Below are 24,293 nucleotides of genomic sequence, written 5' to 3'. Positions count from 1 at the left end.
TACAATTTTATCATTGATCTTATTTAAATACAAATACAGGATGTCCATAAATTATTCACCCAATAAAGATATCTTTTAAGTAATACAGAATAAGAGATACGGGAAAAAGAATGACTGAATTTTACTTAGCATTTCAAACAGTGTTATATTAATAGATTTCAACGTAGCGACATTAGTTGCTCAGAGAATATCAAGTCTGTTCTCATTTTTCCTCCAGACGCTACTAAGCATTTGAGGAGTCACAGTAGCTGTTTACTGTGGTGATTCGATCTATTAATTATTCGATGCTTCGAATCTCTACAGCATTAACTCGGTTTTTCAGATATGTATCTTTAGGAAAAAAGTCGAGTGTCGTGACGTACGGAATGGGCATGAATTTTATCCACGTCTACCAATCCAAATATCTTGGAATATTTCATCAATGAAATTACACATATCTATAGCCCAATGACGGGGGGCCCCATCCTGTTACGGAAAAAAGTTTGGCTGCATTTCTTCTAATTGCGATAAAGCAAATATCTCTCAAAAGTAATCATCCGCATTAATTGTTAACCCCGAGAAAAGAAGGCACCAGTCACTTTGTTATGAGTTTGTGCTCGTCAAACGTTGAATGGTTACCTCACTCAATTTTCATTACAGAATTAAGAGTTTTCTGACAGTCAGATCCTTTCAATTATATTGAATAACCTCTCCTGAAACATGAAATGTTACTTTGTCACTGATTACGATTTTCCGAAGAAATTGTTTATCATTACTGATACAGTCAAGAATGTCTACAGAAAATTTCTTACGAACGACACGATCATTAGGTTTGATTTGGTGACAAATCCTCTATTTATATGCAGTATTTTAAGTCTTCATGAACAACTTTATGAACTGGGAAGTTCTGTCTGCAGATTGCACGGCGAACGGATTTACTGGGATTGCACACAAACACATCTCGAATGGCAAAAACGTTTTCATTACTTACCCATCGCCTACCTGCACTTCATTTGTATAAACGTATCTGGTCTCTCAAAGCTATTTTAATAAATAATTGTTCCGTTTGTGAAGGTTTATTAAATTCATATGCAAATTGCCTTTCGACTTTTCGGAGATTTCGTTTCCCGAAACCAGAGAATGTACACTGCCAGGAAAAAGGAAAAAAAAAAAAAAAAAAAAGGACAGTTCTATATACACTGGTGTGCAAAAATTAAGGACGAAGTCGAAAAATTAGCATATCAGCTGAACGAAGAGGCAGAGCGGACAGAAAGACCAATCAGGAGATTAAGTAAGGTGATGTACGGTAGCACATGCGCAGATATGCAGGTAGACGTAATGGGGGAGTGTCTGAGTAGTATAAAGCTTGTTGTCGGTGTAAGATCAGTATTTCTGGCAAAGAGATTGCACGCCGTATAGCAGTTAAAATCCCACCGAGTTGCTGCCTCAGCGAGAAATGGCGAATAATCAATCTGTTACACGACATCTGGATGCTTTTACCCGAGGTCGAATCATTGGGAAGTTGGAGGAAGGCCGCAGTGTGACAAGTGTGGCTGCAGAGTTCGGAATTGCTCACAGCATCGTTTCACGACTTTGGAGACAATTTCAAACTACAGGAACAACTATCCGGGGGTTTAGTAGTGGTCGTCCACGAGGAACCACCCCCCCAGATGACCGGTATATTGCCTTACAGGCCAGAAGAAACAGGCGGCAGACAGCGAGAGAAATCGCTAGACACACGACACAGGCGACTGGACGACCGATATCGCGTTTTACCGTGGCCAGAAGACTGCACGGTGGTGGGTGGTGGTCTGTTTGCACGACGCCCTGTACGGTGTGTACCTCTAACGCCTGCCCATCGGAGAAGGCGTTCTCTGTGGTGCCGTGAACACCGGAATTGGAGAGACAATGAATAAGGACGAGAACTCTTTACAGATGAGAGCAGATTCAGTCTGAGTAGTGATTCTCATCGCATACTCATCTGGAGAGAGCGGGGAAGCCGCAATCATCTCTCGAACATCATTGAAAGGGACAGGTATGGAGGTGGCGGTGTTCTCGTATGAGGAGGCATCATGCTTGGTAGTCGTACAGACCTTCACATCTTCGACGCAGGTTCAGTCAACGGGACCCGTTATTGTAACGAGATTCTTCTTCCATATGTGCGTCTTTTTAGAGGCGCTATGGGTCCGCAGTTTCTTTTCATAGACGACAATGCACCATGTCATCGCACAGTAGCTGCCGAACAGCTCTTAGAGAGTGACGATATTGAACGTATGGATTGGCCGGCACGATCTCCGGATCTCAATCCCATCGAGCATGTATGGGATTTTCTAGGCAGACGCTTGGCAGCTCGTACCTTACCACCAGTAACGATTCCTGAGCTTCGATTGGCGCTGCAAGACGAATGGGCAGCAATGCCTCAACAACTCATTGACACCCTCATTCTCAGTATGGGCAGACGCTGTGAAACCTGCCTAGCAGTCAGGGGAGATCATATACCCTATTAAAGACCGGATGTTTCTTGCTGGACACCCATCACAGGGATGTTTCGGCCTTCAGTCGCATTGCGCTCCATGCTACTTTTTCAATAAAGCTTCTTTTTATCCCTCTGATTTCTCTTTTAGTAAGTGCTGCTTACATTACTCATGTCCTTACGTATTGGGGATCTTACGGTATTAAATGTGTTGGTTTGGAAAGCTTTTGTACAAAGTTATATTGAAAAAACCATCTCGTCCTTAATTTGTGCACACCAGTGTATACTGTTCTACTGGGGCGATTGGCGAAACTCAAGTTGCGTTTTTCAGGTCTCGAAAGCGCGACTTAGGATATATACTATTAGATTTATATATAGCATTATTCTAACATAGGTATTTTAAAACAAAATCGGACCTTTTCTGAAATGTCAGGTTACTTTTTTAAATATTTCGATTCTACGACTCAAATTATGGCAAAATGCCAAGTTTTGTAAAAAAAAAAAAAAAAAAAAAAAAAAAAAAAAAAAAAAAAAAAAAAATTTAGCTCTCAAAAATGTAGCTCTTTAATGTTATTTGAATTTGATATATATTTATTACCTCTTTTTCTATTAAACTTACTCGATTCTTCTTTTCATATTTCGAAATTTAGGTTCATTCCAAATAAAATTCGCCCATTTTTTATGATTTATTTTTAGAACTTGTATTTTTAAATAACTTTTACACATTTTTCGAAAAATATTTTGAATTATAGCCTATAAAAGTTTTGCCATCATCTTAAAGTAGATGTATCTCTAAGCATACCTGCAAAAAAATTAGAGTTTTTTAATACAAAATTTCCTGCATACGTGAATTTACATTTTGGCGCGTTTTGAAATTTGGCGTATTTATTATAAACGATAATAGTGAAAATGTAGTGAGCGCACTTTGTTAAAATTATCTGAAAGTATGAACGATGATTTTTTTTCCGGTTCGTGCACAAAGAAAAAAGGGCAAAGGAAAATAGGTTGCTATAAATTAAGAAGTTCGCCTATTCTTGGCGCAAACTGAAAAAAAAAATTGACAAGATAAATTTTTTAATTTCTCTATAAATTTCTAACCAAAAATTGCAAAATTTAATATCTAGGCATAATTTGAATCGCAGAATCGAAATATGGAAAAACATTGGTATGTTATTTCAGAAAAAGTCCGATTTTGAGTCATAAATCTTTAGTCATTTGACGTCATAAATTTTTAGATATTTTTTTAATATTTATTAGTGATTAAATATTAATGTTTGTGTTATTTGCGAAGCCATAAAAACCATTCCATAGTAATTTTTCAGCAATTCATAAATTTTATAGTCAGCTATCAGCTTTATGAATCATAGTTATAATTAAATAACGCGAAACATGAAATGTTGCTTTCTTTTAATATACATTGGTAGTATAGGATATCTAAATAATATAATTGTAATTACAGTAATAAAACTGTTTTAATAAAATAACAAAATATTGCAATCACATGAAACATGGCAGCATTACTTTATTAAAATCTTGATAAATTATATGAAAATTAACAAAAATGAGTGATGGTAAAACATTTTATTTTACATATGCAATGAATCATTAATATACACGACTATTCTAAAACAAAAAATAAAATACGTAAGAATGAAAAAACATTTTATTTTACACGTCTGGGAGCATGAATAGGTACTGTACAATGAAATAAATGTACTTACAGAAAACAACTTGAAAGTTCTTTTAATATATTTAATAAATTCATGCTTTCTAAACTGCGTCTAGTATTTGTACATATCTCATAAAGTTTGTCATCGTAAAATCCATAATAATATGGATGTAAAGAAATCAGCATTTATAAATAAAAAATTTATACATATTAGGCTGGTAGGAGGCAGTTTTAAATGCACGGTTCTTCATCGTCCCCATTTTTACAAACTTCCTTTATTCTTAGCTGTGTCCATTTTCCTTCATTTTTCCTAATAAATGATGAAGCAGTTCAAATAGTTTTGATGGGTCATACTGGATACAATGAAACATAAACCATACTAAAGAAATTTTTTAATATATTTAATTTAGCTTTACATGTACATATCGTATCATGCTCAATCTTAGGTGAATCCAGTCAAGTTATCGTGCATGCAGCTTTCATTTAACATTTCGCATAAATGTTAATGTCAGTTTTAACAATCTAATACTTATTGTACATTGCCAATTTCAATTCTACACTACAATATCCATTAAATTGTCATTTTTCTCAAAAAATGGTGGCAGTTTCGTACTTACATTATAAATGTCTCAACATCTTAAATGTCTCATGATATATAAGATGAAACTAAAAGAGAATATTACTGAAAACAGTTTACAGTATTTAAAGAAAGATGTGCACTTATTAAGATATGGAAAGATGTTCACTTATTATGCAAGTCAAAAGGGCATATTATATGAACTAATAGAATCTAAAATCAGGTACTTCTGCAAAACTTCTAATGATATTGTAATTTGAAAAATTAATATCTAATAGAAAAATAATCAAAACTGAATATTACAACACTGATAAATATATCAGACACTTTGGAAAAAAATTAAGATATATAGAATTAGATCATATATTACCTATCGAATTTGAAGAAATAAGTAACTGACGTCAAAGCAAATAAATATAAATGAAATCAAAGCAAAATTTCGCGAGTTTAATGAAATCTAAAATACTCACGAAAATACTTGTAAACACATAAGTACATGAAATTGTTTCACTGTTAGAACGTAACAATAAATTAGAAAGCAGACTTCTAATTTTTTTATAATTCGACGCCATTGAATGCAGTTAGACTCTACAACCAAAACAGTTCATTATATTATTTACGTAACACTACAAGCTACGGTACTGTCAAACCACACATCAGACATACATACTACAGGGATCTTTCAAAACTTTCTAGAGGTGGTTATTTGCATCACTCCTGTTCTCTGTAACTGTACAATCAAGCAAATAGTTCCATTAAAAGCTGAACTGTAGGATTTGATTTTTTAATACATTTATTGATGCTTCATTGCTTTCATCTTTTTTAACGCAGAATCCTTTCTTGCCACATATAAATAACAATATTTCCTAGCTTTCAAACTTAAGTCGTGGCATAGATATTACTGAATTAGTTTAGTTAAATATATGCATTTAATACTTTGCATCTTAAAATAGAAACTGAAAACTTCGTGCTACATTTTGCGCTAATTTAATAAAAAAGAAAATTTTCCAGAATCTAAAGTAACGACAAGGACGTAACATGCATTACGAAAATCATGCCTTTAATGGAGTTTTATCCATACATTTTTCTAATCGTAATGCAAATGATTTGAAACTAAGATTAAAATACTTTTCTTAGCCTAAAAATTTGCTCTCAAATGGCATTTGAACTGCTTCACACATATAGAAATCAGCATCTACGGTTGTTGTTTGCACCTGAATGGTGTCGTTGCAAGTTCTTTCTACGATTTGTTTTGGAGCTTGCTTGAAATATGTAATTTCTGTTTTGACGATTTAACTGAGATCTTGAAATATATTTCTTCTTTTCGTATTCTATAGCTCTCTGTGCAGGTTTCAGATCTTTAATTCGTTCTAGAAGTTCTGTAAGAGGAAAAAAATTCGAATTAATAAATATATATTTTAATACTAGTTTGCATACTGTTCTTATACAAAATTAACTTTATGTTCCCAGTAACGAATTATATGAGAAATGTACAATTTAAAATTTCAAATATTAAACATTGAAAAAATATACAAACTGATATCTGAAGGATTATTAAAGATATCCCTTATCCCTGTTTGATTACATGAATATTTAAAATGAAGTTGTTTAGTTTACTAATAAAGATATTACAATTTAAGTTAGTTTTCTCCATCTAATGCATTAATTCAAAAAGGAAGAACTTACCCTTTCTGTTAAAGCCCTCTATTTTTTTTCAATATACGATTCAAAGATTATTACATTAAAATTTTATTTTGATCATTTTCAAGAAGCACATTTTTTTATGCATTTATGACGAAGTTTTCTATTTTATCCTATGCCTTCGGGATGCAAGTGGAAAGCGTGTTCGACTGACAACCAAAAAGTCTGGAACTCGAGGGAAGGCGCCGCTGTTTCTCGTGTTTCCTCCTCCGAAATAAACACAATAACTCTAAACGTTAAATACAGATATCTCTTTTCTAATAAAATATTTATCTTAATATATATATATAATTTCCTTCATTTCAGGAATTATAATAATAATAATATCAATAACTTATTCATCTTCTAAACGTTTTCAGAAATCATTTCACTTAATTACGTGTAAGGCTGGATTCGTATCTTTCCTTTTCGGGGGGGGGGACTGGGTTCATTTTAAATATTTAAGTGTATCTATTTAAACAAATCTTCGTAGATATAAAAAATACAAGGCATAAAATGTTTATGAACTTTTCAGAATAGTATCAGAATATACTGCCTCTCGTTCTGTTATATTTATTTATTTTCAATTCTTTTGAGTATTTTACTTTGTCTTCTTATACTCTAATATGTTGCGATTTTTTTATGCTTTTTTTTTTTTTTTTTTTTTTTTACTTTGAAGTATAGATTTCAGTCTGTTCCGAAAACTCCCAATAATTTTAATGCAGCTTTTAGCGCGCTGTTTAGTCCCAGGGCTTATTTCGCTTATTTCACTTTTATTATTTTTAACAACACATAAATATGTAATGTATTTCTTTTCTTCTACTGCAGAAAGTCTCTAAACAAATGATCCTGTGTTGGGAAACGAAACAAATGTCATTTTAAACATATTTTTAAAAAATATTGTTGCAAGTATTGATAATTATCAGTTGAATGTATTTAAGATTAAATATATTTTATTATATCAGTTAAATGCATTATTAAATGGTGAAATACTTTAAATTATTAAGAAATGCATTTATTGATTTTAAATCACTATATTTGTTAAATAATATAATAATTGATTGCTAAGTAAGATATCTGAGTGAGATAAGTATAGATATCTGACGAAAAGAACTGTCGAAAACAGCAGTTTCAATGATTGCGTAAAACCTGTATTTTCTTATATAGAAAATTTTGAATTTTGGTATTTCTACAAACCCTCACTTTCAAACAATTTTTTTAAAACGTAAGAAATTACAAAATATGAAGTCTTCGAAATTCTTACATGCGAAGTCATATAGGGGTTCAAATAATTTAACAACTAATTCGCTACTAAATAAATGATAATTAGCTATTTGCAAAATAATGATAAACTGGCTGAACAACTACCACAGCTCAATTTTATGAACCGGTTCGTTAAACTAAAAATATTTTTGGAAGCGGTTTTACCGAAGTATAGCCAAGTGAATGAATCCCACAACTGTACGTAGCTCTCTCTAGAAATATTTACATACAGTCCTCAAAAATTTAATTAATGGTGATTTTGGGTGATATTAACTCAATGTTTTTAACCTAAATAACTCGGATACAGAATATAGTTTTCACAATGGCCCTTTTATCGTCCGTGGCGTATAGAAGTTTATGTTACGTACATTTTTAGTAATTGAAGTTGTCAAGTGTTGCATCATAGTCTGAAAAATCTTCTTTATTTAAATTTATTTCTTAAACTGGAATCATACACTAAATTAGATTGCAAATTAGACTAGTTCTTTAAAACTAGAATAGTTTTCGAGCATTCCTTTATAAGGTATTTCTCCCGCTTTCCTAGCGTGCTATCGTGGTGTAGTGGTTCTGCACGCCATGCCGGTATTCCAGAGGTCTGTGGTTCGATTCCCGGGGAAAGCGGTTGCCATTTTTCACGCTTCCAAAAATATACCTAATGTCTCTACAGTGGCGCCCGAACTAAAAGGGTGTTGGATGATGATTCTCCTCACACAGGTTTTGGCGATTGGGTCCCCTAAAAAACCCCAGTCGCCCTTTAAAAAAGGGGCGTATATAATGTATTTCTCCCGCTTTCCTAGCGTTCCTTCATGGTGTAGTGGTTCTGCACTCTGGGCGGTATTCCAAAAGTCCGTGGCTCGATTCCCGGAGAAGGCGATTGCTAATTTTTCATCTCTCCGGCTTTTCAAATTAACCTACTGTCTCTATACCTTAAAATGACATTTATTTGTGCAACCCTCTTGAAACTTGGCATATACAATGGAATATATTTCCGTCACTTTGTGATTTTATTGCTTAACAATTTCTATTAACTTAACAATTAAACTGAAATAATAATCGACTGAAGCTTAGCAATTACTCTTAACAATAATAATCTTAACAATTAAACTGAAATGATAATCCACAAAGTGAGAAAAAGGCTGGTTCATCAACAGGAGGTAGATCTTTGAAGCCTCTTCCATGCCAGTTAATTGATAATACGCAACAGCCGTACCTTACTACATATAATAGCACAGCTCGATCTTGGCCTGTACATCGCCTCATTTTGGTCCGGTGCATACTATTAAAACGACCTAGTTCTGTCAAACGAAAAGTTTTTTTTATTGCCTTGTACACAATCAAAACAAGCTATTTAATGAACAAAATATAAAGCTTGAAAAATAAGAATATCCTGAATTTTCAGTGTTCTTATTTTCGTGATATATTTTTGAAAGAAAAAGTAATAATATGTAGAGGTTTTCCCATAAAATAAACAAGACTAGGTACATTACAAGAAACCATATAGTTGTAGAAATGAAGAAGGTTATTCAAGAAGAATGAATGAATGGATCGCTGTGATTCCTGGAGACATAACTTCAATCCTACAAAAATTTAATTTTTCAGGGGAAAAAAAATATATTCAAAGAGTAATTGCCTTTAACCATCAAATACTCAGAGTTGATCGTTAAAGGCAATTACTACCAAACACGTATAGGACAAATACATCAGCCGAGTCTGAAAACGTTGCTGTAATATTGCTGTAAAAACGACTGCTGTAATATGTTAGTTGTGCACCTCCCTTTTTGGTTGCAGTCGGCTGCACCGAACGTATGTTACCCAACACACAAACTCTGTTACCCAACTCAGTAAGCTCAGTTTTTTTGTAAAATAAATGTTGGTAAAATGTGCATTTTTTGCTTTATGAAAAATTACTCGTGCGATTTTTACAAAACTTAGCATTTTGGCATAATTTGAGTCATTGAATCGAAAATGGAAAAAAATCGGTGTGTCATTTCAGAAAAAGTTCGATTATGATCCGATTATGATATTACAACAATGCTGTATATAAATCTAACATATATCCTAAGCTGTGCTTTCGAAATATGAAAAACGCAAGTTAAATTTCGTCAATCGGCTCATTAGAACGGAAGATACAGAACTGTGTCTCCTCCTTTCTTTTTCTGTGTAGGTAGAGAGTAATAACAACTCAAAACCAACAGTTAAATCTTTTCTTCGGTGCGAGCGTTGGTTGCACGCTGATCCGTTGCAATTTAAAGCTTTCGGGATGCTGAAAACGACATCTATGAATCCGCGATATCTAACAGGAAAGCCATCAAGTAAACGAAAAAATTTAGAATTACAATATTTTTTTGATTTAGTATTTCTAATAGCAGAATTACTAACCCCAGTTTTTAATGATTTTTTTTAATTAGTCCAAAGGGGCAATTTGCCCTGAAGGACTATTATTTTCGTTTTGACATTTTGCGTTGGTTCATTACAAATGTCCGATTCACTTTTCAAATTGTTACCACCAAATATGATAGCCTTGTATTATATTTAAAGAAATTAAATAATGAAGAATCTGCATAAATGAATGTACGTTTCTGGTATTGTGATAAAACAACGGTACCTAGAGCCATCCAATTTTGAACAACCTAGGTTTCCACTCGAATATGGGCATCTGGTAGCCAATGTTTTATTATCTATTTCATATTTTGTAAAACTTTAACGAATTTTTGATTAACAAACTCAACGATTAGAAAGCGAGCAATGGCAACGCCCTACAGGAATAAAAAAAAAATTATCTCCAGCACGCGGAACTGTGTATCGAAAATTCTAAAGATAAAATTTTTTTAACTATTTTGCGATATTGCTGTTGAACTGAATTTCGTGGTTTAAGTGCGAAGAACATGATATTTTAATAAATAAAGCTAACACACAAAAGGTTAATAAACGACCCTTCAGACGTAGTTTAAAATCTGAAACCTTTCAGAATTTTTTAGTATTTTTTTTATTTAATTTTTATTCATTTTTTTCGATTCTTATATACTTATAACAGCCAATTTTTGAATCATTTTAATTTTATTTTTTGAGTACTCTCGCCAAGAATAAAAGAACTACTTACATACTGTTTACTAAGAAATATTTCAAACTACTTCAAATGTGTGAGTTAAAATTTAAAATAGTAAATCTTTCTAATAAAATCTTAACTTCAATTCATAAAGGTACCTTGCAAGAATAAATATAGTTCTACTTTCCAAAAGCTTTTGCATCTTGATTTGCAATGAAAGAAAACACAAATGCCCTTCTTAACTAGAAAAAGTAGGCAAGGAAACAATGATTTTTTACACTATGAATACATTATTAACCTTCCTCATTTAAAAAATCAAATTTCAGAATGAGATAGTTACCTGCTTTGGGAGATATTGCTGACTGGCTTGTATGGTTTTTTATATGTGAGGCAGGATTACGTAGTCTCTTCGGTGCTCTTACATTAACAGTAAGTTGATTCAGTCGTAGGTTGAAGAGTATTCGAACCGAAGTTAATTTACTTTCATAAACGAATAAGTCTCTCATTGCGACTGAGTCAATTTTTTGTAAACTAAGAAAAGATTCATTTATCACTTGTTCAGTTGCTTGCAGATTAAAACTAAGTTTGACCTCGTAAGGAATTTGTAATTCACAATATGATTTATCATAGTCACAAATACTTTCCTTTTTCTGTGCAGGCACCACTTCTTGATTTTCATCTTCATCCTCTTCACAACTTTCTTTATCTTCTTCACTACTTTCTTCATCCTCTTGACTGCTCTCTTCATCTTCTTCGCTACTTTCTTCATCCTCTTCACTGTTTTCTTCATCTTCTTCACTGTGAACATAGTGATGTTCAGTGTTATCTATTTCCTCCTCATTTTGACTGTGAACATTGTAATGTTCAGTGTTATCCATTTCCTCTTCTTTTTCACTGTGAACATAGTAATGTTCAGTGTTATCTATTTTCTCTTCTTTTTCGCTGGGAATATGGTGATGTTCAGCGTTATCTATTTCCTCTTCTTTTTCCGTGTGAACATTGAGTTCAGTGTTATCTATTTCCTCTTCCTTTTCATTTTCCTCTTCATAATCTATGTCTATATTTAAGTCTTTTCCAACCTGATCTGGATTTAAGAAATATGAAACAGAATTAAATTTGAGAGTAAGAAATAAAATCATTCATAACAGCAAAGATAAAAAGCAACTTCAAACTACTTAAGGTCTACGGACATTTCAAATAAAGGCATTAATATATATTTGTTAAAAAATCATAATTTAAGACATATTAATGAAGGAATTTAAAAAAATCGAGTAATAATAGAAATAGAATTTTTAAAGGAGTTCTTTGAACTAATTTTTCACAATTAAAAAGTTTTTATTACACTGATTATTGTTATTACAAACAATTATATAATAATTTGAAAATATAGTACACTGAACGAAATTAGGGACAAAATAAGCATTTCAGGATTTTGCAGGGTAGTCAGATGTATTTAAAAGTACACTTTCAGAAAAACACATCAAATCCATTATAAAAAGTACAGAACTTAGCATTTAGTATTATATATTTATGAGTACACTATTATAAAAAATCCTTTAAGAAAATTCACGCCTCATATAAGGATGCCTTTTTATTTATATGCATTAATTTGAAAAACTGCTGCATTATTGCTAGTTAAGCATAGCAATAAAAACTCGCAGACAACCGTGTTTCCTTGCTTTAAATAAAAACACACCACTGATAATCTTTAAGGCATTAGATGTTTTTGCTAAATAATCGCTGGTAAAAAAAAATTAATAGTTTGGTCTATATGACTAAAATATCAATAAAACTATTTAGATGATACTGCATCCGGTTTAAGCAGGCCTAATCATGTAATAGAAAAGATTTAAAAAAATTAACCTGGTAAAACTATACTATAGGAAATGGAAAGTAAACATTACGCCCTATAAATCAAAATTTCTCAATGTAAGAAAATATAAGCGCAGGGAATACCATAGTCTGTGGCAAGCAAGTGCCTTAGGTTTATCATATGAAGTACATGTAAGTGACAATTAACAGAAATTTAAATTGGTCAACACACATAAACCATATTAAAGGCAATGCTAATTAAAACAGATCTTTACGCTTTCTCCGCTTAGCACTACAGATAATAGTATTAGAAAAGTTCCGATTATTAATCGAAGTTCCCACTTTCTTCAAAAATAGGATGTAAAGATTATGATAATTTTATTAACAGTGAAATTTTGAGTTAAACTTCCTTTCCTATCGCTTCTTAATTTCAACTTACCACTTCCGGCCAGAACGTAGTTCCAGAATCACGTCTGAATGCTAATGAGGAAGAACGGTATTTAACTGAGAAGTTCTACTGTCCTCAAAAGACGAAAAAAAAGGGGAAGATATGTTTGGAGAAAGCTAAGACCTGTCATATCCTTAATTCTGCAGATAATCTACTTATGAGATACTGGAAAACTTATTTGTGTGTCCCCGTACAATACATTTCCTCAGAAACTTCTCCACTTCCTTGATCAGCACACATAAATATTGTAAATTTATATTTTATATTATATAACTGTTGGTTCCGTATCTCATCTGAGTGTCCGCCTCGCCGCCGTGTATGGATGGCAACGCTTAGTGTGTGAGTAACGGGCCAAGAACCCTCCTTCCGACACACACATACACACGGCATGGAGGTCTAACTTCCTACCTCCATGGCACACGGCCTCCTTCTTACCTCCATGGTTTGTTCACGGGGGAAATAGCTGCCTTCACAATGACTAGAAACATCGCTTGCACGGTGGTCCATTCGAAAGCAGCAGGGATCATACGGGTACTATCAAGTTCTACTACGATTTTGTGCATTGCTATATATGAATTTAAATATTTCCTGACTGATCAAGAACTCAAAATCTTGTCTGCATGGTCTCAAACTGCCGTGGTCAGAAGTCTCAGAAGTCAGACGTCAGAAGTGTTCGCTGCAGTTCTGTTGTGAAGTTTATTTATGTTAATCAGCCAATTATTTTATATCCCGAATCCGTACTGTTACTTCTCTCTTTCCGTTTCCCCGCCAGAATTCAAATTACTTCGCGTATTTAAGTGAAGGTTTGAGATTGTTTAGACAGAACGTGTTCTGCCTGCTGAAGGCCACGTTACTAGTTTACTAGTCTAAGATAAGAATTCCTGTCTTCGGCGTTGCTTTATTCTTGTCGATTCTTTCACGCGATGTAAGTTTAAGAGCAAACATATTTAAATTACCTTGCGTAGCCTTTGTCTCAGTTCTACCACTCATGCCCTGCAGCGAATCCATGAAGTCATAATTCAGAACAAACCGCAGGGCTACCAGACGGCTTTTATATCGATAGATTTGCAAAGTGCGTTCGATACCCTCTGGAGAGGCAAGATGCCCAAGAAATATCTATCAAGTCCTGGACAACTATCTGGCAGACCGGCAACTGATGATCTCTAACAACAGTAGTACTGTTTCAATAACACAAGTGAGAGGATGTCCACAGGGGTCCTGTGCAGGGCCTCTGCTATGGAACCTCACCTTTAATAAAGTCTTAGAGGCAAGGTGGCCACAACATACTGTGTTAGTTGCATACGCGGACGACGCGGCATTACTGGTCAGAGGCCGCACACGTGCTGAGCTTGAAGCCCATGGCAGTGAGTCATGCACTATCTTTGCCAACCTCTGCGAAGAGCTAAAACTCCAAATATTTACCACAAAGTCCACTGCTATCATCTTTCCAAGAAAGGGTACAAATCCAACACGTAGCCCATGTATCAAACTACAAGTCCGGAATATTAAGGTCGTAAAAACTTTAAGATACCTTGGGGTAATATAGGACCCAGGTCTGACTTGGCTTCCGCATATCCAGGCACAAAAGATTAAAACATTTGCAATTGCCAGGAGATCACGACAATTCCAAGGCCGGAACTGGGGACGGAATCCCCACATTCAAAAGGTACTTCACAAAACTGTAGCTGAGAAGGTGGCACTCTATGCGGCAGCTATATGGGCACAACCCATGACCGCACGCAAGGTTAAGCAACTTCTATCACTACAGCGCCCATTCGCCCTAGGTTTATGCAGAGCCTACCGCACCACTGCAACTTATGCAGCACTCACCTTGGCATCATACCACTTCATATCCAAGCGGAGCTAGAGGCCACATATACTAAAATAATACATCTACAGAAAGACGCAACCTTTGCAGGCACCTTACATAGCCCTGCAAATTACGAACATCCATGTACTCCTCTCCACACGCACCCAGCACACAAGGGACTTGGCATTCACACTATCCTCAAACCGTCACGACGTCAACCAGAAGGAAACCCTAATATGCACGCGTTCTACACAGATGGCTCGAAAACTGCTGAGGGTGTAGGTAGTGCCTTTTTATACTACAGGCAAGGCCATGCTGCACACCATTGGAAAGAACACCTCAATCCAAATAATAGCATCTTTCAAGCAGAAGTAGTTGCCATAACAGCTGCCATTGAACACGTGGCGCTCAACAACATCACACATGTGCAGCTTTATACAGACAGTATGTCGACACTGCTTGCTCTTGACAAACATATTCACGCCTCCCCGCTGATCATACGACTGCAGCATATCCTAAAAGATAATCGGCATGCACATGTTGACCTAGTATGGATTAAAGCCCATGCAGGTAACATGGGTAATGAGACAGCGGATGAACTCGCTAAGGAGGCTGCTTCGAACCAAAATGCCAGACCGATATCAGTATCAGCACCACCATCTTTCCTCAAAAGTCAACTGCGAAATGCCGCTATCCAGTGGTGGCAAAGAGAATGGGATCAGGGCGACACGGGAAGGAGAGCGCATAGCTTCTTGCCAAAAGTAACAACGGAGCGCCTTATGGCAATTGCTCCCCTTACCAACTTCATTACTGGTCATGGTCCCTTCCCGGATTACTTCTACCGCCGCACCATCTCAACCACGGATCGCTGTGTTTGCGGGGGTGAGGGGTCACCGGACCATTATATCTTTCAGTGCCCACTCACGGAACAGTTTCACTTCTCGATACCAGCCAATATTTCATCATTTCACAAGTTCCTAGCCAAAAACAGAGCGGTCATAAATAAAATCTGCAAAGTAATAACCACCATTGCAGCAAATGGCCAGGACCTCTGTCAACCAGAGTAATAGGGCTTACATGCATTACTTGCACTGACATATGCACTCTAATGCTCTACCATCTAATCTCTGACTGCATAGGGTGCAGAAGAAAATTGAACACCATTTTTAGGTGTTTAATTTTCTTCTTTTGTTATAACCTATTAAGTGGGTTTTTTTTTCCCTTCGTGCCTGTTAATTCAAATGTTAATTCAAATGTACTTCAAATGCCAGATGTTAAACAGTTGCCCCTGTATGGCCATGTATCCACACTTATAACTATTAAATAAACTCCAGGGGAGGACGCGAGACATATGCCTGTTAAACTTCAGGCGTCCCCGTCTTCCGTCACCTGTCACCTGATACTTATATTAAGTTTTAAATTTAAATTCTACTTTGAGTTACCGCCATAAATGCTGGCTGATTTGTAAGCACCTTCTCTTCATACTTAATTTTAAATAAAAAGGGTTTTTTACACCCTTCTTGCGTTTCTATTTTCATCCCAGACATAGCGATAAGTCGTTTACAGTCTTATTGGGGATTTGCCACAAGTTACATTTAGTAAAAGGCATATTCTTTACACTGTATAATATATCACTTAACAACATATGTCACTGTATGATGCCCTACAAGACAAAGTAATCTCTCCTATTCTTCCCTCCTAGTTACACCTATTTTTTACTAGGAATATAAACATATGATTTTTCAGTTTGAGGTTTCTGTGACGATATTGAATGGAATTCTCTAGAACGTGTTTTAGCGGTAGTCTAGAAGTAAGGAAAAGTATCAAAGCATAAATGAAAAAATGGTACGTCAAGCCTGAGTAAAGGCGTGAGGTACCCTGTTTCGAATTGTACGTTTTTGAATAAATTTCAATTGGAAAGATAGATGTGTGAAGAAACGGCATGGATTTCTCTTCAAAACTACTTCAGAATCATATGTCCATAGCACGATTAGGGCGGAAATGAATTAGCGAACGTGCGAAATTTTTGCTTTAACAGATGCACTTCTAGTATATCTAAGCTTTCCTGCCAAATCTTTCAATCGCAATTTCCAGTTTGTATTGAATATACATAACAATGAATGTATAATATTTATTCTACCAGAACGGAAAGACCAAGAAATAGATGAATGAGATAGTCTTTGTCTTCATAAAACATATTAACTAATACTTTCCAAATTACATAAAAGAATTACTTTATCTGGATGGGTCAAAATAAGAATCACAGTATGATCTGATGTCTTCTAGTTTGGTACCCTAACGTGAAGCCCACAACAATAGCCTGCCAGAAACAAGGAGATAGCACAGTAAAGAAGCAGAATTTTCGGAACCTCAGATAAATGATTTTCTAGAGTCAGCAATCCAATCTTTATCATCAACCAGGAATATCTAAAGTGGTCCAATAGTTAATGGCAATTTTTACCTCTCCCTTCCCTGTGATAACAGCAAGCAAACTCTTATCGATGAGCACGAAAAGAGAAAACCCTCTGCAGTTTTCAAACTCAAATCTGACGATTTAAATGATCCAGTTCTATTCAAGCTAATTCTGTAAATAGACCCTTTCATTTACCGTATATTTATCCAAATGTCAAAGTGTAACAATTAGTGTTTAGATCATTATCGATTTGGGAAAATTCTTTATGTCTTCTTGTAAAATTTCAAAACAGTTGTTTCATATATTTTCTTATTTCAGTGATTCAAATGGAAATACTGCTACAAAGAACTACGTTTGTTGTGCAGATTAGGCAGGCAGTGCAATAGTATTAAAAGAAAAATAAATACTTTCAAGACTTTTAGCTAACGAACTGGTTTATAATAAAAATGCTATGATTAGCAGTTATCAGTAATGCTTGCTTAAATTCACAGCTGTTCAAAATAAGCTCAACAAATTTTAGAAATGAATGAATTTTTAATTTGAACTCAAGGTAACAGCGTTTTGTTAAATGCAGCAAGTAACTTAAAGAGAGCAATATTTACCTTTTCATGTCACAAATGAGCTTTCTTTCCTTTCCACTGCGTAAAGTTATCACGTAAAATTAATATTTCTCATCATCCTGATGTTACAATACCTTTGTTTCACAATCAAAAGTGGGCAATCCTGCCTAAGGCTGAAACGGAGGAAACTGTAGGAAATACGTCAATGTCAACAGACGCAAACAAAAACTTCAAAAAATTCAATTATAAATTCTCCATGGAATGACGTCACTTAAATTTTAATTCAATCAGTCTAAAAGTCATCTTGAGTGGTTGATTGTAGAGATAGGAGAGAATAAGACTGTCAGATTTCCATCTCTAGGAGTGCTTTTGATGAAACACAATAGCTTCGGTGAACAACCTCATGTGGTTTGCCGTAACTGAGTACTCTAATATTAATTTATATTCTATCAAATTCGTTCCTTCGACTTGAAATAAATCATCCTAACTTTTTAACCGGAACAGTATTCTAGTTTAATAGATTGAGGTGATCGTTTCCATTAAATATTCTTCTGGAAACTATTTCTAAATTTGCTGTATATTACATTCACTTACTTACGAACTACATGTTTTTGCAAACTATCGCTCCGCCGCCTAAATCCTTTTCAGAAAATCATCATTCTGCACTGATCATCATTTAATCCCATTTTTGTAACTAAGTCAAGAAGCAAAGTCTTAACTGCATCTTTTTAAGACTGGTTTGGTTTATTGAGATTAAGGCAAAGCCTCGAGGGCTATCTGCCTAAGGGATTCAGGGAGAACTTTCTAACGGAAACTGGCTCGTGTACACGTTATACTAGGGGAAAACTACGAAATAACCCATGCAGCCAAGCCCGTTAGCGGGATTCGAACCGAATTACCAGTGCTCAGCGACTTTACGGCTCGACCGCTGGTGGGCGCATCCTTTTAAGAAGTATAGTTGGTATCCATATTGCGAATATTTGTAAGAGTAGCGGATTAATTTTTGACGCTTGCATTAAGTTCTGAATAATGATGTTTCATGTGAAGAATGTCAAGTATTTATATCTTGGAAACTTATGAAAAGATCGAGAAGCGAAAACATTGCTAAAAAGGCGTATTATTAATTTAATAATTTATTCTACAAATCTAATATTAAAACTTCAAGTCAAGGAAAAATAGGATCTCAATTTTAAAGAAGGACAATTATTGCAGTCTTTTTACGGTCCTAAGCAATACGTTTCTGGGATATTTTTGAAGATAAACACGATATGTATACAATAAAATAACAGAAATTAATACCATAAAAGACAAAAATAATAAATTTTAAACTTTTCCAATAGTTTTAATTACACACTTATCTTATGCTTACCGCGATTAATACAAACGAAATTTCATATATTAGTAGATTTATAAAAATGTGTTTACTTGTGCCATTACTACTGTTTCATTTAGAACATTAAGTCATTAGAACGAAAGATACCAGAATGAAGGAATGACACTTATCTAACAAGAGATTAATATTTTCTTACTATCAATGCAATAAAAATATATAATTAAACCATTTTCAACTATGCCTTAAAGTCTGAATAAATATTAGCTTCTTTGAGAGAAATTTCGTTAAACAATGCCGTTCAGAAATAACTCGAATAATCATGAAGGCGACTGCCTATTAGAATCACTAAACAGGGCAGAAAAGATAGGGAACTACGATGTAAAAGATTAATCTTTGAAGATTTGAAAAGGCTATCGAATATTTAAAATTAAACAAAGTTCAGCTTTATTTTATTTATCTCTAAGCAAAAGTATGACAGAATTCTGAAAGCCAATCTCATCCTCGGAAGCAAAGTGTTCTACACATGTCCTCCATTATAGTGGTTTTAAATATGAGAAAAAAAAAGGCACCTTACGAACAAAATTGAAGTTTATAACTGTTAGTGAATATTCGGTTTCAACATCGTTTTCACATTGTATTAATTCATCAACACCGTATTAATTTTTAGATTGAATTTTTTCATTTATTTACAACTTATGAAATTTGCGACTGCAATTCAAATATTTAAAAACTTACTGTACTTTTCATTTTCCAGATGGACTGCTCACCTTACTTACAAAAGCAAAAGTATTTCTTTATGGCTTGTTAAAAATTGTAAGAGCGTATTATAATTTACTAACATTTACAACTAACAGCGAGCAACAATTTTTAATTTAATGTATATTAGAAATGCGGCACATACCGTTATTATTATTTACACACAATGTTATATGTTAAATTTTCGTAATCGAAGCTACAAAACTAGAAACATTGCAAATATTAGGTCAAATGTTTACTTTTTATTTTCAAATAATTTGAAACAGAGGATAACGCATATAAGTTTTTGCAACAAAATAATTTATCTGTCATACTTTTCCTTTACTTAATTCACTTACTACCTGTCAGTTACATCTCAAAAAGGGAAGTAAGCACCCAAAACTTAACAGCAGAAGTATTACTTAATTGTTATGCAAATAATTCTAAAAGTATTTTTAATCAAAAGTATTTTTTTTCCTTATGTAAATGCAATACTAGTTATATTTTATAGAAAATGCAATTACCAGGCAAGTTGACCAGCAACCAGTCATTCACTTCCTGCGTTTCACATTCCACTGGTTCATTAGAATTTCCAATAAGTCCACCAAAAATGTACTTCGCTAAAGAACTGAACATGATGTCTCGATTCTTCAGAACAGGGGTATTAGAACAAAAGTGCAGTCAATAGAATCAGCTTGAAAAATGGGTCTGGAAAAGAAGAAAAAGCACTAGTATAAAAATCAAAAATAATAATTTTTCTCTATTATTTAGTGTGTGCGATTTTTGGAGTGCCTGTTAACTTTATAATACGGCAAAATCAAAGATTTGTAGTAGAGTTATTTCAGTTATGTAAAACTATATTTTTAGTCCGTAATAAATAACTTCTAATAGTAAAAAAAAGGTATATTTAGGTAGTCACAATCTGCAGATTCAGCATGACAACTCTATTATGGCATACATAATAGCTGAATAGCTAGATTTTCCAAGTTATATTAACTGATTTCACTTTGATAAGCTCTTAATTTGTACTTTTGAAGGGTCCTGTTCCAGTCTTACAACTTATACGTCTGAAAATACACTCGTAGATTGCATTTTGTGTATTTTGCGACTTACTTATCTAACTGTAACATTAGAACACGTCCACTAATTCTACTGCGATAAGAACAGCAGGATTGTTTCTGTCTTGGGAAGGACCTTGGACATCTTATGGGTCACAGAACGATTTTCGTCCCAATTTTAAAAAAGAATTCTTCAGGGAACATATCCAAGGGTCTCTCGTCCATCTTTCCCTACAACCAAAACCTTTCGTGAGGACTTTCGGTTCTTCGTAAATTTTAAGTGCGCCTATGATGCAAAGATACTATACGCTTACACGGAAGTCTTCTCCAGGATTCAAACCCGGCCAAAACGATACAGCAGCCAGCATCATTAACTACTACACCAGTCAAGGCAACCGATTGTTTTTAAAATCAAGGCACTTTTAAGCAATATATATATATATATATATAATGTTTTCACGGAACCACAGTATTTCAGCGGCTTTTTAGCGTACGAACTAGGATTTTTCTTTTAACCTTTATATATATGTAATAATAAAATTCCATAGTCGTGAATACACTTAAAATTCTAACTGTACGTTCTTTTCATTTTTAATGGCGACGGTCTCTTATTTGAAAGTACGTGGAATTAAATCTACAGCCCCGTAGTCAAGTTGTTTTTCCCGCCTTTTCTACACGTACAGTTATAGAATGTTCTGGAAATATTTAAAGCGAACTGGATTGCCTGACGAGGCTGACGTCATTTCTTGGAAGCTCCGCCTTTCCAGAGGCTATAAAAGGACTCGCAAAAGAATATCGGGGTTTTTTCTTAAATGTCCCGATGCAGTAAACTTCATACAAAAAGCTATTAGTAATTCTTTTTATTTACTCCGGATATCTGATTTTGTAACTGGTATTTCTCCTGAATAATAATAAATGGATCCTGTTTTTTTTTTTAAACTTATCGTCTGATAATTTAAGCTACGACTAAAGCTGGTACATCACACACATATATATATATACCGTATTTATTCGTGTATCTTCGCCCCCCCTTCTTTTACTAATTTTTACTGTGCAGAAATCTAGAGGGGAAAATTATACGATTAATGACTCGGTTACAGTAAGAGCATAACAAATGCATAATATTCATAAATAAACTACTGGTAACTGTCAAAATATTCTTTATTTAAATTAAGTTACATTCCAATGAGAAGGCACAATAATATTTACATTTCAGTATGTAATAAAATATCTTCATTTCTACTTCCTTAGATCCTAAATTTTGCCCGTTCTTTTTCTTCTTATTATTTTTATTTTATTTATTTATTTATTAATTATTATTATTATTATTATTATTATTGCTGCTCCCCAGGCCTCAAGGCACCCCCCAAGGGCCAAGCAAAGTCACTGAAAAGTCAAGTAGTGAACCACTCAACACTGGTAGTTCGCGATGGGTTCGAATCCTTGTAAGCAGGCTGGTTGCATAGGCGTTTTTGTGGTTTCCCGTATGTGCAACGCGAATACACGCTAAGTTTGCCTTAGAATGTCCTCCACGGAGGCATTCCTGCCCTTAGGCAGATAGCCCTTGTGTGCTTTTTCATAAACAAATAAATCAATCCTAGGCCTCAAATCATTTGATGCTGCTGGAACTGCTCTCTGTGCCCGTTGGCTAAAGCTTACAAGTCGTCGCCATCAACACCGTTTCCTTCGTCGCCGTTCATTCAGTCTTCCCGCATGCGATAACCTTCAGAATCATCAATAACATCAGATATTCCCGTTTTCTTTGAACTTTTCACTATGATTGCTTCAACAATCAGAACATTTGCACCCAAAATCCACGAAAAAATCAATTAGTAAGACGAAAACAACCACTACGTGGGCGAATTCATTTTTAAAATTTAGGAGAGCTCGCTTTCTGAACGCCTTGAAGAAGGGAATACTTTATTTGAATACTTAAAATCTTTTCAGAACTTACGGCTAAAATTAACATTAAGTCATTAAAACGACAGATACCAGAATGAAGGAATGACACTTATCTAACAAGATATTAATATTTTCTTACTATCAATGCAATAAAAATATATAATTAAACCATTTTCAACTATGCCTTAAAGTCTGAATAAATATTAGCTTCTTTGAGAGAAATTTCGTTAAACAATGCCGTTCAGAAATAACTCGAATAATCATGAAGGCGACTGCCTATTAGAATCACTAAACAGGGCAGAAAAGATAGGGAACTACGATGTAAAATATTAATCTTTGAAGATTTGAAAAGGCTATCGAATATTTAAAATTAAACAAAGTTCAGCTTTATTTTATTTATCTCTAAGCAAAAGTATGACAGAATTCTGAAAGCCAATCTCATCCTCGGAAGCAAAGTGTTCTACACATGTCCTCCATTATAGTGGTTTTAAATATGAGAAAAAAAAAGGCACCTTACGAACAAAATTGAAGTTTATAACTGTTAGTGAATATTCGGTTTCAACATCGTTTTCACATTGTATTAATTCATCAACACCGTATTAATTTTTAGATTGAATTTTTTCATTTATTTACAACTTATGAAATTTGCGACTGCAATTCAAATATTTAAAAACTTACTGTACTTTTCATTTTCCAGATGGACTGCTCACCTTACTTACAAAAGCAAAAGTATTTCTTTATGGCTTGTTAAAAAACGTAAGAGCGTATTATAATTTACTAACATTTAAAACTAACAGCGAGCAACAATTTTTAATTTAATGTATATTAGAAATGCGGCACATACCGTTATTATTATTTACACACAATGTTATATGTTAAATTTTCGTAATCGAAGCTACAAAACCAGAAACATTGCAAATATTAGGTCAAATGTTTACTTTTTATTTAATTATTATTTATTTTTTATTTTAAGGAGAAAAACAGGCGAGTGAATACGGTATGCGTATGTGTTGAATGACCAAAACGTTAGATAAGGTATAATGAGGCATATATATATGTATATCGACTACAACGGAATGCTATTTCAGTCATTTAACACACGCAAACCATCAGCGTTATTAACAGATCTTCCGATATACCGATTCAATTCAAAAACAAATATTTCAACTCTCAAAATTCGAATTTTGTTTATTTCGTCACTGAACTAAAATGCCACAAAACGAAAAGTATGAAAAGTTTAAAACTCTGTTACACTAATAAAAAATGTACACTGCGGGGGAAGGAAAAAAAAAAAAAACAATTCTATATCTGCCGTTCTACTGGATCAATTGACGAAATTCAAATTGCGTTCTTCATGTCCCGAAAGCGCGATTTATATTAGATTTATATATAGCTCCATTCTAACGTAGTTATTTTGACACAAAATCGGACTTTTTCTGAAATAAGATACCAACTTTTTTTTCCATATTTCGATTCTACGACTCAGATTATGCCTAAATTTGAAATTTTGTAAAATTTGGTGAGAAATTTACAAA

The 24,293-nt window shown here is 34.1% G+C and overlaps 1 protein-coding gene across 2 annotated transcripts in view; it reads right to left on the bottom strand.

The window, feature by feature from the left end:
- Positions 1 to 3,949: 3,949 nt before the first annotated feature.
- LOC118191803 (uncharacterized) overlaps positions 3,950 to 24,293 on the bottom strand; it is a 76,567-nt gene continuing 56,223 nt past the window's right edge. For both annotated transcript variants that reach the window (XM_035362649.2, XM_035362658.2), the window contains 3 exons: positions 20,323 to 20,506; positions 11,028 to 11,771; positions 3,950 to 6,077 (listed from right to left, as the gene is read on the bottom strand). In XM_035362649.2, the coding sequence (XP_035218540.1) occupies positions 5,887 to 6,077; positions 11,028 to 11,771; positions 20,323 to 20,434 (1,047 nt within the window). In that variant the 5' untranslated portion in view covers positions 20,435 to 20,506 and the 3' untranslated portion in view covers positions 3,950 to 5,886. The remainder of the gene's footprint in view (positions 6,078 to 11,027; positions 11,772 to 20,322; positions 20,507 to 24,293) is intronic.

This window comes from Stegodyphus dumicola, chromosome 8 (assembly GCF_044657685.1).
Source record: "Stegodyphus dumicola isolate Sdum_Otavi_A_Nest chromosome 8, ASM4465768v1".
Taxonomy (NCBI): Eukaryota; Metazoa; Arthropoda; class Arachnida; order Araneae; family Eresidae; genus Stegodyphus; species Stegodyphus dumicola.
This window is presented reverse-complemented; position numbering and strand designations above follow the sequence as displayed.